The 15,875-nt window shown below is 54.3% G+C and overlaps 1 protein-coding gene across 1 annotated transcript; it reads left to right on the plus strand.

The window, feature by feature from the left end:
* The first annotated feature begins 4,285 nt into the window (after window positions 1-4,285).
* Window positions 4,286-9,413, plus strand: CSK (C-terminal Src kinase). Its single transcript, XM_008933799.4, has 12 exons — window positions 4,286-4,359; window positions 4,564-4,677; window positions 5,196-5,308; window positions 5,992-6,211; window positions 6,567-6,660; window positions 6,737-6,802; window positions 6,959-7,058; window positions 7,209-7,299; window positions 7,673-7,746; window positions 7,845-8,040; window positions 8,260-8,346; window positions 8,458-9,413. The coding sequence occupies exons 1-12, from the start codon at window positions 4,345-4,347 to the stop codon at window positions 8,638-8,640; spliced, it is 1,353 nt and encodes a 450-aa protein (XP_008932047.2). The 5' UTR covers window positions 4,286-4,344; the 3' UTR covers window positions 8,641-9,413.
* The last annotated feature ends 6,462 nt before the right edge of the window (window positions 9,414-15,875 follow it).

The raw sequence follows: 15,875 nt of genomic DNA on the forward strand, positions 1-15,875 counted from the left end.
CAAAAACCCAAAATTCGGGGGGAAAGTCCAAAAAAACCCAAAAATTAAAGGTGTGCTGGCTGGGGAGCGGGAGGAGGAGGATGGCAGCCTTCCTCCCGGGACAGGGGTTTATCCCCAATGGACCCACGCAAGAGCACGACCCCATCCTGGCAAGGCAAGGAGTGGCCAGAGAGGTTCATGGAGGGATGCAGAAGGTTTTGGGAGCATCCCCATCCTCTGTCATGGAGCATCAGTGGGATGGGAGTGATGAAACCCTTGCAAACCCAGAGAGTTTTGAGGTGCACTTTCCCCTGCAACTGCTGCCTTCCCCTACCTTTTCAGTTTCGGGTGAGTTTTTGCCAAAAAAAAACCTTCCATGCTCCTCTCCGTGCCTTGTGCACATCCTCAGGGATGCCCTGACACACTCCAGGACCTGGGAACAGGATAGTGGGCTGATTTGTGTAGGCAGAAAATCACCCCGTTGAAGTTTTTGTAGGATAGAGGAGGACCAGGAAAACCTCTCTGCAGTGGGAAGGCCAGGAGCAGCTTCTCTCCGGGCCTCCACCTGCCTCCGACTGTCCCCCAGGTCTGACCAGAACCATCTTCTCTTTCTCTTCTAAAAGAATTTTAAAATCCCCGAAAAAAAAAAGGAAGACACCCTCCCCTTCTTCACAGTGGGGCACCCAGTTGAGGCTGGTTTGGGGTAACAGCTCCGAAACCCTCTGAGCTCAGGGGTGAGATGAAGGAGGAACGTTTTCCTTTTGATTAGGCTAATCGTGGGTGTTCATTGTAATAACAGGCGATAAAATCTTTCAGAGGCAGGGAGGATGTTGTCTGGTTTGGGGTTGGTTTGGGGTTTTTTTTTTAAGTTTAAAGAACTTCACTGGGAGATGTTTTGGTCAGAGGGAGATGGATGAGCGGAAGGGGGCAGATGCAGATGGCACCCTCGCGCCTGTTTCCATAGGGAATGAAGGTTTCCTACCACTGACAACTAAACTTTATTTTAAATAGAGTCATCTTGGTGCTGGGCAGGTGCTTCCTGTTCCCCCAATTTGGTTTGAAATGGAAATGCAGCATCTTTCCCCCACCCCGTCCTATGGTGATGACGCTCTTCAGGTGGGATTCACTCTGGGAGTCCCAAATTCCTCCCCCAGCCTGCCTGTGGGTCTGGCACAACACAGTTTTGGCTGGTGGTTAATGACAGGAAGGGTTTCCCTGGTTCGTTTCCCTGGTGCCCTTTGGATTATTAGCATGGCAAAGGTATTCACTGTACCTGCCCTTCCTACCTTTTCCTGCTCCTGGCTGCCGAGCCAGGCTTCCCAGAAGGAAATCCAGGGACAGGACTGTGAGGGAAGGCAGTGGGGATGAACCTCAGGGTGCAGTGTTGGGACGAGATCCATCACTGGGATTCCTGGACTGACTGGCTCAGAGGATGCTCGAGGGAGAAAAAGGGGATGTGGATTTTGGCAGAGAGTGGGTTCCCTGAGCACATCCCAAGCCCCGATTCAGGAATGGGGAGCTTCCAGACGGAACAAACCCGTGCCTGTCAGGGCTGAGGATAACCAAACCCAGCACTCGGCTCTGCCAAACCTTTCGAGCTGCTCCCTGGCTAATTTTTTTTAATTATTATTAATTTCTTTTATGTGCTGCTGCACATCCTCCTTTAGGAAAGAAGGGGCAATGCCCGTGTTTTCCCGGAAGGCAGAGGTTGCTGCTTTTAAGCCCTGGGTCCACTCTGCCAGCCTCACCGCGTCCTTCTCCCAGCCCAGCATCCCACAGGGACACGGGGCGGGCGGAAGCAGCCACGGGCACGAGTTCGGGGCCGGTGTGGGTGACGTGCACGGCAGGAACTGCTGGCTGTCACATGAGGCCACCACAGGCCTTCGGGGGGCCTGGTGGCAGCTGCCCCAGAGCTGGGGACTCTCGGGGGCATGTGGTTTCCTTCTGCTCCCCGGAAAGTCTCAGCTTTGAGGCAGAAATTAGGTAACAATTGAAAACAAAATGAGGCTTGGGAGGAGGAAGGTCCGTGCCGGGGTGATGGGCGTTGGGGCTCTGAAAAGGGCAGCTCTCGGTGCTGTAACCACCTCCCCCTTTAAAACTGAAAAGCAAATTTATTGTGTGTATTTATAACAATACCACAGCCCGGTGCCATGAATATCCATGATCTGAGAAGATAAAAAAGCTGGGACCAGCTGGAGCGTGTTCTTGGTGGGGTTTGCTGGGGCACTTTCCTCTTTAGCAGGGAAAATAATACTCTTTGTGAGGGCAGGCTATGAATTTTGTATCCTCTCTGCTTTTGTCAAATACAAATGCTGGTGACATCCGTGAGCTGAAAGACCAAGCAACCGGCCTTGGAATTGGGAAGATCCAGCTCCTGTGCAGGGTGGAAAGTGGCTTTTCCAACCTGTAGGTAGGCTGTGGTCCTGGGATGGACCCCTGGGCATCCCTTCTAGGGAATGCTCCCTGATATCCTGACCTGACTCTGACCAGGATTTTTCAGCTGGAGTCACACCTCGGATGAAACCGCCATCCTGCTCATTTTTGGATATTTAAAATAACGCCTGGACGGTGGGAAGTGCTGACTCAACACTTTGGGCACGAGCTGCTCCTTGAGCAACACCCGGGACTGGCTTCTGCTCAGTGTCCCCACCAGCTGCTGGATGGGGAACAGGGCTGGTAGCCCCGGCAGTGGGAAATTCCCTTTAAGATGCGGAGGCATCGCATCTTAAACCAGCTCCTTCCAGACTTCAGCCAAATCCCTCCATGGGCTGAGAGAGTTTAGTGTATTCCCTGTTTTGCTTGTGCTGCATTTCGAACTGGTGGGATTCCTTTGCTGAAATGTTTGTTCCATCCAAATTTTAATCAGAAGTCACCTTGGAAAGGCAGGGAGTTGAAGCTGGAGCCATTTCAGGGGCTGCTCTCCCAGCCAGTGCTCCCCAGCCCAGCATCACCCAGCTCTTCCCTCGGCTGTATCCTGGCTCCCCAGGCTCACAGGTGCCATCAGGTTGGGTTTGGGTGCCATCTCGAGAGGCTTTTCCTCAGCAGCAGCCCCAGAGCTGGCTGGGAAGAAAACCCACCTGACTCTGCAGTGATGGGCTCAGTGGAAACCCCAGCGCTCTGTCCTCAGACCCCTGAACTCTGTCCTTAGGGTGAGCATCCAGGACTTGATTTCTCCTCTCTGATGCCGAAAATAAAGCGATTTGTGTCATGTCCCCGCCCTGGGGGAAGGTGAAGGAGCCGGTTGGTGGCAGCATGAAGCCTTTTCCGGAAGGCTCTGGGCATGGCTGTGGTGGAAACAGGGCCGTGTTCTCATCGTGCTCTTCCTCCCCACAGTTCTGCCCCTTATCTTCTTCCTCCTCCTGTCTCTCAGCCTTGCCCCTTGTTTCACTTCCTCCTTCCCAAAATACTTTGAGTTGCTGACAACAGGGCTGAAAGCAGTGACTGCCAATGACCCTGAATTGATATAATGAATTAATGAATATTTGGGTGGGTTTTGGGCGTTGCTCTGCCCGTATCCCCCTCTGTGCCCCCAGCCCAGCATGACCCCAGTGCCCCGGCCCAAGAAAGCCTGGTTTGATTCCAGGCCCAGTGACTTCATCCCTTCCCGGGGGTTGGAGCGGTGAGAATAAAGCCAGGCTTGTTCCCCTCCCACACACTCATCCTAGGGCCTCGAGGGGGAACACAGCACCCCTGCTCAGTGCATCCCCCTGGGATTTAGGAGCTGACGGAAACACTTGTGTTCCAGGATCCCAGTGGCTTTTACCCTGCAGGGAGTAGATACGTTTATTTCTTTTAAATCCCGGGCCTTGGAAGCTCTCAGGGCTGGCTGTTTCCACACGTGGGTCTCCAGAGAGAGTGGGGCTCTGGCTGCATAGCCTGGGAGAGGAGTGGTATGGGGCTCCTGGAGGTCATCCTGGCTCCCTTCCCTGGGCATCACCATCCATCCACATTGGATGGATTGGATGGATGGATCGAGTATTTTAACTCGATACAGATGCTGCACTTAAAAACTCTGCTCTTAAGAAGCTGTATCCATGCAAATACCTCATATGATCAGGGTGAGCAGCTCCATGCTGGTCCTGTCTCTGACTACAGGGGCTGAACAGACCCAAAGCTCCCACTTTCACCTCTATTTGGGGATATTTTGGAAGCAGTACCTCAGACAGGACCTCTTCTTGGTGGGAGAAGGGATGCTCACATGGCTTGCAAGCATCCCTTTGTGGGAGGCTGCTCCCTCTGCATCCTCCCTACATGTCTGTCCCTGTCATGCCCAGTTCTCAGTCATCCTTTCCCCCTGTGCAGGTCTCATGGTACCAAGTGACGTGTCCCCCCTGTGAGATTCGCGCCCCCCAACCTCCTGAGAAGATGTCAGGGATGCAGGTGAGCTCTGGATGAGGATAGACAGGGATGGAGCAGCCCCTGTGCTCAGGAGGGACATGGGGAAACTTGGTTTCAGTAAATCCCTTTTGGGTTTGCATCAGAGGGATGGGATCTTTTGAGGGGGGTCCCTGAGGGTCAGGGGTGGCTCAGGGCTGGGTGATGTGCCCATCCAAGGCTCTGATGCCATTCCCTCTTCCCGGCCAGGCTGTTTGGCCGTCCGGTACAGAATGTATCGCCAAGTACAACTTCCACGGTACCGCTGAGCAGGACCTGCCCTTCAGCAAAGGAGATGTCCTTACCATTGTTGCTGTCACCAAGGTAAGGTGTCCCTGCCACCCCCCGTGCCAGGATTTCCATGGGACGCCATTCCTGCATCCCACGACGTGTGCCAATGGGATCCCCTGGTCCTGGCAGTCCCGCTGGGCAGGAATCGGGCCACGTGTTTGGTTAATTAATTCCTGACCTTGTTAGTTAAGGTTTCTCCGAAATGTAAGCGCCTCCTGGGACGTGGAGGAGAGACGGGAGAGGAATAGACGCCAGGCTTGACTCTGGGGAAGGAAAAGAGGGGCTGTGGGTTTGGGGAGCTCTGAGTTGCCCAGCAGGCTGGGAGGGGGATCACAGTGACCCCCATGGGGCCACCAGCATCAGAGTTTTTGCTGGTTCCAGCACTGACCCTGATCTCCTGCCCATCCCATCCTTCCTGCAGTTCAGGAAGGGGATACCAGGGTGCTTGGGGAATCCCCAGGGCAGTGCTGACACCCCTGTGGGCTCCTTGGGTGGGATGTAGCTGTCTCCTGAGGCCACAGGCTCGTTGTGACATCCTGCTGTCCCCACAGGATCCCAACTGGTACAAGGCAAAGAACAAGGTGGGCCGGGAGGGCATCATCCCTGCTAACTACGTCCAGAAGCGGGAAGGAGTGAAAGCTGGGATCAAGCTCAGCCTCATGCCGTGAGTATCCAACTGGGACTCTGCCAAGGTGAATTTTGGGGGGGATGGCTTGGTCTGGAGCATCCCTGTGTTCAGAGCCATGTCCCAGCAGAGGTGATATTCCTCACGGGCTTGGCAAGGTCATAAGAGGCAGGGGCTCAGGCTTCCCAACAGCTTGGATTTGGGATTGGGATTTGCTGCTGCAGAGAGCTCTGAATGCCTTGGGAGCTGCCTGCATGGCTGCAAATGTGATGGATTGTTGGGTTGCATTTCAAACTGTTTTTTTACCTGAAGTTGGGGTTGTAAAGGCTTCTGGGAGGAAGAAGGAAGGTTGGAACAGGGTCTGTACAGGAGGGATGGGAGATAGGCAGATGGATAGATAGGTGGATGGTTTCGATATTCCTGTTGCATCCCAGAGCTACCAGTGACTCCCAGTCTGGGGGAGCTGGGAGGAGGAAGCTCCTAGGAGTGTGCAGAGGGCCTGAATCCCAGGTTGGGGACCAGGAGGAGGGGAGCATGATGCCATGGAAGGAGCTGTGTCATGGGGTGGATGGGGACAACAAGGAGGAGTGCGGACAAGCTGTCTCCATGCAGGCAGGGATGGAAGCTGCTGCTCCATATACCCATCCCTCCCAAATACAGTCCCATAGGGATCCCACCAGCACATCCCCAGCCCTTAGCCTGCCCTGCGTGCTCTGTTGCAGGTGGTTTCATGGGAAGATCACTCGGGAGCAGGCGGAGCGGCTGCTGTACCCTCCTGAGACGGGGCTTTTCCTGGTGCGGGAGAGCACCAACTATCCCGGGGACTACACTCTGTGTGTGAGCTGTGAGGGGAAGGTGGAGCACTACCGCATCATCTACTCCTCCAGCAAGCTGAGCATCGATGAGGAGGTCTACTTTGAGAATCTCATGCAGCTGGTGGAGGTGAGGCCTGAGCTGCCACCGCTCCTGTCCCCCTCAGATCATAGCCTGAGGTTGGAAGGGGACATACAGGGACATCAGAGCTTGTGGGGCTGCAAGTCTGGAGCTCAGGAGGTGATGGGACCTTTTCTGCTGACCCTATGGGGTGGGGATGCTGGGGACAGACCCCTGGAGCAAGGAGTGGGGACAGGGGCAGGATGCTTAGGGGACAAGGGGACCAGGAGGAGGGACCGCCGAGCCCTCACCAGGCCCATCTGTGGCCTCGTGCTGCCACCTGGTGGGATCCCAGAGCCTGGCATCGCCTTGGTGGGATTCCCACGCCAAGGTGTCACCCACACACCCCCTGTGTCCCCCCCAGCATTACACCACGGACGCAGACGGGCTCTGCACCCGCCTCATCAAACCGAAGGTGATGGAGGGGACGGTGGCAGCGCAGGACGAGTTCTCTCGCAGTGAGTGGCCATGCCCCCTCCCTGGCTCCTGGGAACCCACCTAGCACCCCCTCACTCCCCTTTTTCCCTCACGCAGGTGGCTGGGCCCTCAACATGAAGGACCTCAAGTTGCTACAGATCATTGGCAAAGGGGAATTCGGAGGTGAGCCCAGTGTCCCCAGTGCTGCGGTGGCCCTAAGTCGGGGGGGGCAGGGGTGGTGGGGGCTGCTCTTCTGTGGCCCACTCAGGGTGCTGGTGGGGCCCCAGGAAGCCAGGATGCTTCCCAGTGCCTCCTATGCCCATCTCTCCTGGCCTGCAGACGTGATGCTGGGGGATTACCGGGGGAACAAAGTCGCCGTGAAGTGCATTAAAAACGACGCCACAGCGCAGGCCTTTCTGGCAGAGGCATCTGTCATGACGTGAGTGTCACCATCACCAGGGGAGGACAGCAGGGGGGAGGGGGCACCTCTGTCCCTGTGAGCAAGGGTGGCTGGTCCCTGATACTGCAGGGACCATGGGAGTGCCCCTTCTCCTAAAAACCTTGGCCTGAGCCCTCCTATGCCACGCAGGCAGCTCCGACACAGCAACCTGGTGCAGCTCCTGGGGGTGATTGTGGAGGAGAAAAGTGGCCTTTACATCGTCACCGAGTACATGGCCAAGGTGAGACCTCCAACCCAGCCACCTGCCCTCCCACTATGTCCCCTTTGCCCCCCCACCAGGGCCCTGGGGCTTCACCCTGGCAGACCAGCTGGGTCATCCCAGCTTGGGTGGCATCTCCCTGGGGCCACCGTGGTGATTGGAGGTGTCGTGTCCCATTGCTGGCTCTAAGGGAGGGTTGGCATCCCCACATCCTGCCCAAGGGAGGGGCATCATCCACAGGTCTTGCCCCACAGGGGAAGGGTTATCATCCCCTGGTCCTACCCCATGTGGAAGGGACATCATCCTTGGGTCCTGATGAGGTGGGAGAGGGCAGCAGGTGGGATGCTGACCCTGATGATGCCATCTCTATCTGTCCATTCATCCCTCCATCCAGGGCAGCCTAGTAGACTACCTGCGGTCACGTGGGCGGTCAGTCCTCGGGGCAGACTGCCTGCTGAAATTCTCCTTGTAAGTACAGGACAAGGCTGTGCCCGCCACCCTGACCTGCACCCACCCCTGCTTTGGGGCTGCCCTGCTAACCCACTTCTCCTCCCCACCCCACCCAGAGATGTCTGTGAAGCCATGGAGTACCTGGAAGCCAACAACTTTGTCCACCGCGACCTAGCAGCGAGGAACGTGCTGGTCTCAGAGGACAACATCGCGAAGGTCAGCGATTTCGGGCTGACCAAGGAAGCCTCCTCCACACAGGACACGGGGAAGCTGCCAGTCAAGTGGACAGCGCCAGAAGCACTTAGAGAAAAGGTGGGTGAGCAGAGGGGGGCCCCAGACTTCATGGATATGGAGGAGGCTGCAGGAAGGGGGCACATTCTGGGCTGCCCCAAATTTTCCATGCAGAGATGGTGCTTGAGTGCCACTTCCCACTGTCTGACCCCACAACCAGCTGCCCTGAGGGTGGGGAAGAAGTGTTGCCCCCCATCCCTGCCTGAGCCTGCTCACAGGGCTTCTTTCCCCTCCCTCCAGAAATTCTCCACCAAGTCAGACGTGTGGAGCTTTGGGATCCTCCTCTGGGAAATCTACTCCTTCGGGCGAGTGCCTTATCCGAGAATTGTAAGTGAGGACCGCCCCGGTGCCTCAGGGCTGATTTTTGAGGGCACTGAGCCCCTGTTTGTGGGGAGAACCCACACCCTCACATCCTGATTCCCGCCCCTGTACCCCCAGCCCCTGAAGGACGTGGTGCCCCGCGTGGAGAAGGGCTATAAGATGGATGCTCCGGATGGTTGTCCGGCCGTCGTCTATGAGGTGATGAAGAAGTGCTGGACCCTGGACCCTGGCCACCGGCCGTCCTTCCACCAGCTCCGTGAACAGCTAGTGCATATCAAAGAGAAGGAGCTCTACCTGTGAGGGGGGGGCTCGCTCACCCCGGCAGCCGGGGGGGGACCCATGCTGGGGGTGGGACAGGGGTGTGGGCAGCCCCCCTGCCCAGCCCTGGCACCAGGAGGGAGCCCCGGGGGTATCCTCCCCACCCCAGTCCCCCGGTTGCTTCCAAACTTCCAAATCTGTCAGTTTTTATTTTATTTTCCAGGTTTGGGGTGGGTTGTTTTTTTTTTTTTCCGTCTCCAGGCTTTTTTTTTTTTATTATTTTTGTGGATTTTTTTTTTGTTGTTGTTTTCTTAGTTTTGGGGGGGGGGGCTCTTTGTTGGTGTTTTTGGGTTTTTTTTTATTATTTCAAGCAGGGCCCAGCTGAGCGCCGGGCGTTTTACTAAAGTACGAATCTTATTTTTTAATGTAATTAAAAGAAAAAAAAATGAAAAAAAAAAAAAAGAAGGACAGAGAGAGAGAGAGAGAGAGAGGAAGGTTGACAAAAGGAGAATAATAATAAATAAACCAATGAAATGGACACATGAAAAGGAAACCCCCAGCGACAGACGTGATGGTTGACGGGTTGACGCTGGACTCGCCGCCCGGTCGGGAGAGCGTGGCCGCGTCCCCGCCAGATGCTTTTTTTTTTATTTTTTGGGTTGTTTTGCTTTAAACTCGTTGCAATGTTTGCATGCTGTCTCCAGAGGCCTTTTTTTCCAGTCCTGTCCAGTGCTTTATTCTCATGTAATGCTACCAACTGTGAGATTAAAAACTGTAATTAAAAGAAAAAAAAACCATTCCATACGGACGCGGCACATCCCGCCTCACTGCCCCTCTGTCGCCGGCTCTGCTGCCTGGGGTCCTGGGATCCCTTGGCAGGGTAAAAGGTGGGGGTGGACCACCCCCATCTCTACCCAGGGTCCCCACGTAGGTGGGATGAGTAGCTTGGGCATCACTTGCCTCCATCCTGCCCATGAGAACTGGTGAGTTGTGACAGCGATGAAGCTGCCAAGTGATGCCAAAGCTCCCCTTTAATCCAGGCTTTACTTTCTGATGCTTGTAGCGGGCATGGGTAAACCTGGGAATGTATTTTGGGGCTGATTCCTGGACCTCATGGACCCTGTTCCCTGCCCTGCTTGTCTCAACGAAGGGGCTAAAGCTGTTTGTGCAGCAGGACCCCCATGTCCTGGACCCCCAACCCCAAAGGAGTTGTCCCTGCTGCCTTAGAGGGAGCTGGGTGGAGGTGGTGTCTGGCACAGCAGGTTTATAATAGCTCCCTTCATCCACAGGGAATTATTCAGTGTTAAACAATGCTCAGAGCATCGGCTTTGCTGGCTGCCTGCTTGGCAAGCCAGAGTCAGAAGCTCTCCATCTGGTTTGGACCAGGATTGAGACTGAGATTCCTCTTGAAGGGAGGTTGAAGGAAAAAATAGGGAGCGCTGGGACACAGGCACACAGGGGTGTGTGGGATGGAGGATGGAGCATGCATCCTGTGCATGCTGAGGGGAGATGTGCTTCTGACCCCCTTCCAGGGTGTCTGGATGTCCAGAGAAGACAGGACAGCGATGTGATGGGCTTGATAGGGTTTCATTTCCCCTGGACTAACCCCCCTCCTTTTGTCCCTGTCCCCCCCGTTCCTCCCAGCGCTCTGGCAGGCCCCAGCCGGATAAGCAGCTTTACTTTTTGGGCTTATGAAGATTAAAGTCATTTACAGGCAAAGCCTGCAAGAAACATGGCTTTGGGAATGGCGAGAAATACCCAGAACTTTCACATGATGTGAGACATCAGGGAGAGCTCTGGTCCTGTCCCCTGCCATGTCCCCTTTGGTCCCCTTGCCCTGGGTTACTACTGGAGACAAACCCCTGCCAGCTATCAAAAAAAGGGGGAAAATCTAACCCAAAAATCCTTTAGGCCTTTGATTTTTCTCCTCCAGACGCTGCCGATTTCTGGCACTGCCTGGTGCCAGGGGGTCTTTGGGAGAGTGTTTGGTGCCTCAGCACCCTCTAGGATGTAATTAGAGGATGCTGAGAGAGAACTGCTGGGAGAAATCCCATTCTTCACAACTAATCAGGGAGTTTAATCCTGCCAAGCCCCTCCTGCCGCTACTGTCCGTGCCTCAGTTTCCCCACACAGAGCAGGTTGCTCCTGCCACTGGGCACTGGGTCTCCCTTGCTTTGGGTTGCTGCCTGGAGATGCACAGCCTGGATCCCAATAGATGATTTCCCTCTTTCCATCAGCTGTGAACCCCTCGGCAGCCTGTGCAGCAGTGTGAGCAGAGGGGACAGGCTGAGTGACACCCTGGGGCTCTTGAGTGCTGGCTAACATCATGTCCCCTTCCTCCTTCTCCTCCTCTTCCCATCAGCAAAGAGGTTGGCATTGGGCCCAGTTGTGTCAGCTCCCATCGTGCCTCAAATAGCCGGTGTGAATCATCCGTGGCAGCAGCAGGCATGGAGTTATTCCCACTGCCAGTGCCCCAGTGTCCGTGCGATGGCACACACGGACCTTTCCTCTCCCTCACCTTCACCACACGGCATGCAAGGAGGGAACAAGGTTTAAAAAGCTCTGGGAAATCCAGCCTCCAGTTCTGGCAGCTCTCCCGCCTCTCCCCTCCACACCTCTGAGCGGGATCCCAGCTTGGGCTGCACCTTGGTATCCCAGATGGATCAGGACAGGGCTGGGGAGAGCTGGAATTTGGTGTGCAGAACCTGCAGGGGGTGAAAGGACCAGCTCCAAAGTAACCACATGCTTTGCTCTTCCATCCCTACCCATCCATCACCTGCCTCCCTGGCACAGACTCACCAGGATCACCCTGGACAAAGCATCCCTTCCAGCACCAACCCTGGCTCCCTCTGCTCCCAGTAGACATCCTCTCTCTTCTCCATTAGGGCTCCTTCCATGAGCTTTGTCTCTTCCCTGTGTCCCCACATCCTGCCTGCCCTCTCCCCACTACCCACAGAGCTGCAGAGAGCCTTCCTCTTCCTAAACAAGCAAAAATCTCAATCTCCCTTCAAAGGAAGCCAGTTCCAGCCGCAGCAGCCGCTTACTTCACATTTCCCAGGGTCCCAAAGCCTCCATCCCAAGAGGAGGGGGTGCAACATGCCCCCCACTGTTTAATTCCCTCAGTGCTGCTTGGAGCCAATTACCAGCTCTAATTATGGTCCTTCTGCTCCAACCTTGGAGCACGGGCTTCCCAACCCCTGGCATCCCTCTCCAGCATCTGTGCGCTGCCGGCATCTCCTCCCCCTCCACGATCCACTTTATCACAAGGACTATTTTTAGCATGACGTACAAAGCCATTCCCATCACCGTTCCATGTCGTTCACCTCTTCAGCTCCTCTCTCTCTATCTGTTTTGTTTGTTTGGTTTTTTTTTTTATCTTCTGAGCACTCCAGGAAATGAAGGCAAGGCTGGGAAGATCCCCCGTGGGAATGCTGCGTGCGTGTGTGGCCGTGTGTGTGTTTCAGCTGGCGTGTGCCTTTGCTCCAGGCTTGCTCTCCACCACCGGCACGAAGCAGCACATGGTCTCCCCATGTGCCTGTTTACATGCTCTGTATGTCTGTCCGGGTGGATTTGTGTCACCGCTCGGTGCAGACACTGCCATGGGAGCCCCCCCTTCATCCCAACCACCTCTTCTTCCTCACCCCCCACAGCATCCCTTCTCCCAGTAGGATAGGCAACCACTCGGCTCTCTGCTGTGACTTTCTTCCCCTCCTCTTCTGCTAAAGCACTCACAGCACCCCCAAACACCCCATCCCTTGGGACAGGGGCTGTATGTCCCATATGACAGGACCATTCCCACCCCAAACCCATATCCCTCAGGATGTATGTCCTGTATGATAGGACCATTCCCACCCCAAACCTCCCAAAACCCAGCAATGATGAGTCTGGGCAGCCCCATGCTCACTGACACGACAATGAGACCAGGGGATTCTAAAGGAATTGGGGGGGACATCCCAACAGCATCCCCATTCCTGGCTTCCCTTCCCAGGAGCCACTCGGGGGTTCCCAGGGGATGCTCTGCCAGGGCAGGCAGAGGGTGAGGAGGTGTGTGCACTGAGATTTTTTTCATCCTTTGATGATGACAACAGATTTTGGGAACTTGGTTCTATAGGAGATGGAAAGCTTTCCATGGGAACAGCCTCCCTAGGTCAGGAAAAGGCAGCTTTGGTTTCATTTTCATACCAAGCTTCCTGCTGTGCTGCTGTCCATCTTCCTCAGCCAAGGCAAAGTCCAGCTTTATGGAACTCTGTTCAAGTAACATGCCAGGAATTCATTTTATTTTGTATTTTACAAGACCCTTATCCTAAACTTTCTTTATTCCCTCTGTCAGTGACATGGTAGCACTTTGATCCCAGTAAGAGATCTCCTAGAAGGGATCCCATAGCCCTCTGAAGGGATGTTTTGCTCAAGACCCTGAACTCTTGGGAGCTGGTGGTCCATAACAGCACTGGAACCATCTGGATAGATGTCACCCTGCCTAATCCCTGTGCCCAGAGCAGTGAGGGGCACAGCAGGGTATCCCTGTCCCCATCCCATTGGAGCACCCCATTAGCAGGTGGGAAGAGAGTAGGTGACTCTACCCCTGCACCCGGGGTCAGGGCTGAGTGCAGTGGTCCCTGTGGTGGCAGTGCCTGTCCCCATCACCAGAAGTGACAATCAGCTGCTGAGCACTGGTGTGACTTCCCCCAGCAGCAGGCTGCCTGCTTTCTTTGGAAATGCCTTCTCCTTTCCTCCCCATTACGGCTCCAGCACACACACAAGTAGCTTTCCAGGATTCCTTCACCTGCTCAGGGTCTTCAAAGGTTTAAACCTTTATGTTTTCCTGGATTTTAGGCTGACAAGGATCAGATAGGCCTTTTGATGACCGTATTACCATGGCACTGCAGCTCAAGGTCACCAAGCCTTCCACTCCTCTCCACAATCTGTGGGATCACTCCAGGAACCAGCCACTCCAGGGCCATTCAGGGATCTCTGGAGCACCATATAAAACCCTAGCTGTGGTAACTGTGCCTTTGGGGCCAGTTATGTGGAAAGACAAGCTGGAATGATCCCTCTCACCATGGCAGAGGGAACTGCTTGCATCCAATTTAAATCAGGTGTCAACGCTGAGAGAGGATCCTCTTAACTTCCGCCGGCTTGTCTGAGGCTGCGATGGGGGGTTGTCTCATCTCCCTCCCGTCTAATCCATGGAGATGTGTGATATAGCATAAGCTAATATAATAGGTCATGCAAGGATTTACATCTCATTACGACAGGTTAGAGTCCTGTGAGGATGGATGACTCATCCTTACTTGAATATATTTCAGGGATAAGGAACAGTTCAGCTGCCCAAGGAAAAGCAAACAGGGAAATCATGCTTCAAACCTTGAAGCATCATTTACCATCTCATTGCACCCTCTGGTTGTCCCCTCATCTCTACCTCCAGGTGGGACACTAGCCTCTCCAAGAAAAGGCAAAGGGATGGGAGAGATGCAAAACCTTGTTGGAGGTCCTTTCCTTTCCCTTTCACTCTATCCCTAAAACACCTGGGCTGCAAGAGGCTGCAAAACTCAACCTCATGGTCCCCCTCCGTGGGGTACATCCATCTCCTGGTGAGTGAGCATCCCGAGGGACCAGACCCAAAGCACTGCCAGGAACGGCGTGCTCGTTTTCACCTAGTTGCCTTGGCCAAGCACTTCTGCTCATCAGGAGCTGTTTGCTCTTAGTTCCTCAGACAGGGAGGCTCCGTGGGAGCTGACCCATCTAACCCAGCTGGAAAAAATCGGTCCTGACTTCCAGTCTCTTATTGTTAATGGATGCTGAGAGAGAAATCTGGAGTGAGCAAAGCTCCCAGGACCAGCCACATCCGAAGTCTGCTCTGCACCCATCCAAGGCTCAGACCTGCCCAGCACTCAAGGACACAAGCGGGATGCTTTTCCTTCTCCCTGTCCCTCTTTTCACCCAGACTGACAGCTGGAACATGACCATGCTGTTGGCAATGGGACATTGGCTCCCAGCCTATTTTTAAGTAGGCTGTGGCAGTTCATTGTGGGTTAAAATTCATTTTCCGTGGGTTTTCCATGGGAAAATGCTCAGGGGGAGCGGCAGATTGGTGTGAAAAGTCATCACTTCAAACAGCTGGGAGGACTCCTGAGCTGCCAGCTGGGGGTGAGCAGCAGCCACAGGGGCACCTGTGTGGTGGGGGATGCTGTGGGTGACACTGGAGTTGTGCCAAATGGCACCTTGAAGGGATCTACCCATCCCAGTGGCAATTTGCACATTTGGATGAACTCAAAGGAACTGCTAGCATCGTTCAAGGGTCTCTGCTCTGCCAGGAGAGCCTTTGCCAGGACAAAAGGTCCCCTTTTGTCACCTCTAAAAGGGTGTTGCTGTCCTTAACAGCAGCAGTCACTGCCAAACTGCTGACCAGATTCTCATCCAAGGAAAATACATTATTTTTTAATCTGTTTTCTTCTTAAGATATAATTTTCCCTTGGACAGGGGGGAATGGGAGGATATGGGCCGATTCCCTCTCCCTCTGTCACTTTGTTCTATCACTTCACAGCTGTTCCATCATTTTAATCTGCAGAGATTGTCTTTAGATTTCAGAAATGAAATTATTTCCTGCAAGCTGGGATTGGGGTTGGGATCCACACTCATTTTTCATGAACAGAGAAGAAAAAAGGGAGAAATGTCTGTTAAAGCCAGGCTGGCCATCTGGAAAGTGAAATGTTGCTGCTGCCATTAATTGCTCACTCCCCAAGGTCTGGAATATGCCTGAAGTCAAACGGAAGAGCAGGAGTGAGAGTGGGGATGGAGAGACCGAGGGAATGATGCAACAAAATCAATGCCTGCTCCATCCTCCTGATTTAGGTGATTGATGAACTCATGGGTGTCTGGGTTGTGGGAACTGAGAGCAGCTTTAATACTAATTAATATTATAAAATCATGGAATCACAGAATGGCTTGGGTCAGAAGAGACCTTAAAACTGATCTTATTCCAATCCCCTGCCAAAGGCAGGGACACCTTCCACTAGACCAAGCCCTGTCCAGCCTGGACTTGAACACTTTCAGAGATGGGAATACTTCCATGGATATCATTAATGGAAAAAAAGGGGAGGGAGCATTCCGAGCCAGCCCTTAGATAGACGAGCAAGCCGTTGTGGCTGGTGCACGGCACATATAGCTTGTACTGAGTGTCAAGCCCGGCTTTTCCTCCGGCCAGACCGAAGGATGGGGAACAGAGTGAGAAAAAGGCGCTTGGGCGGGTTTGCACCTCGGTGGGATGAAGCGGCCGG

The sequence above is a fragment of the Manacus vitellinus genome, unplaced genomic scaffold (genome assembly GCF_001715985.3).
Source record: "Manacus vitellinus isolate BGI_N305 unplaced genomic scaffold, ASM171598v3 scaffold_53_pilon, whole genome shotgun sequence".
NCBI classification, from domain to species: Eukaryota; Metazoa; Chordata; class Aves; order Passeriformes; family Pipridae; genus Manacus; species Manacus vitellinus.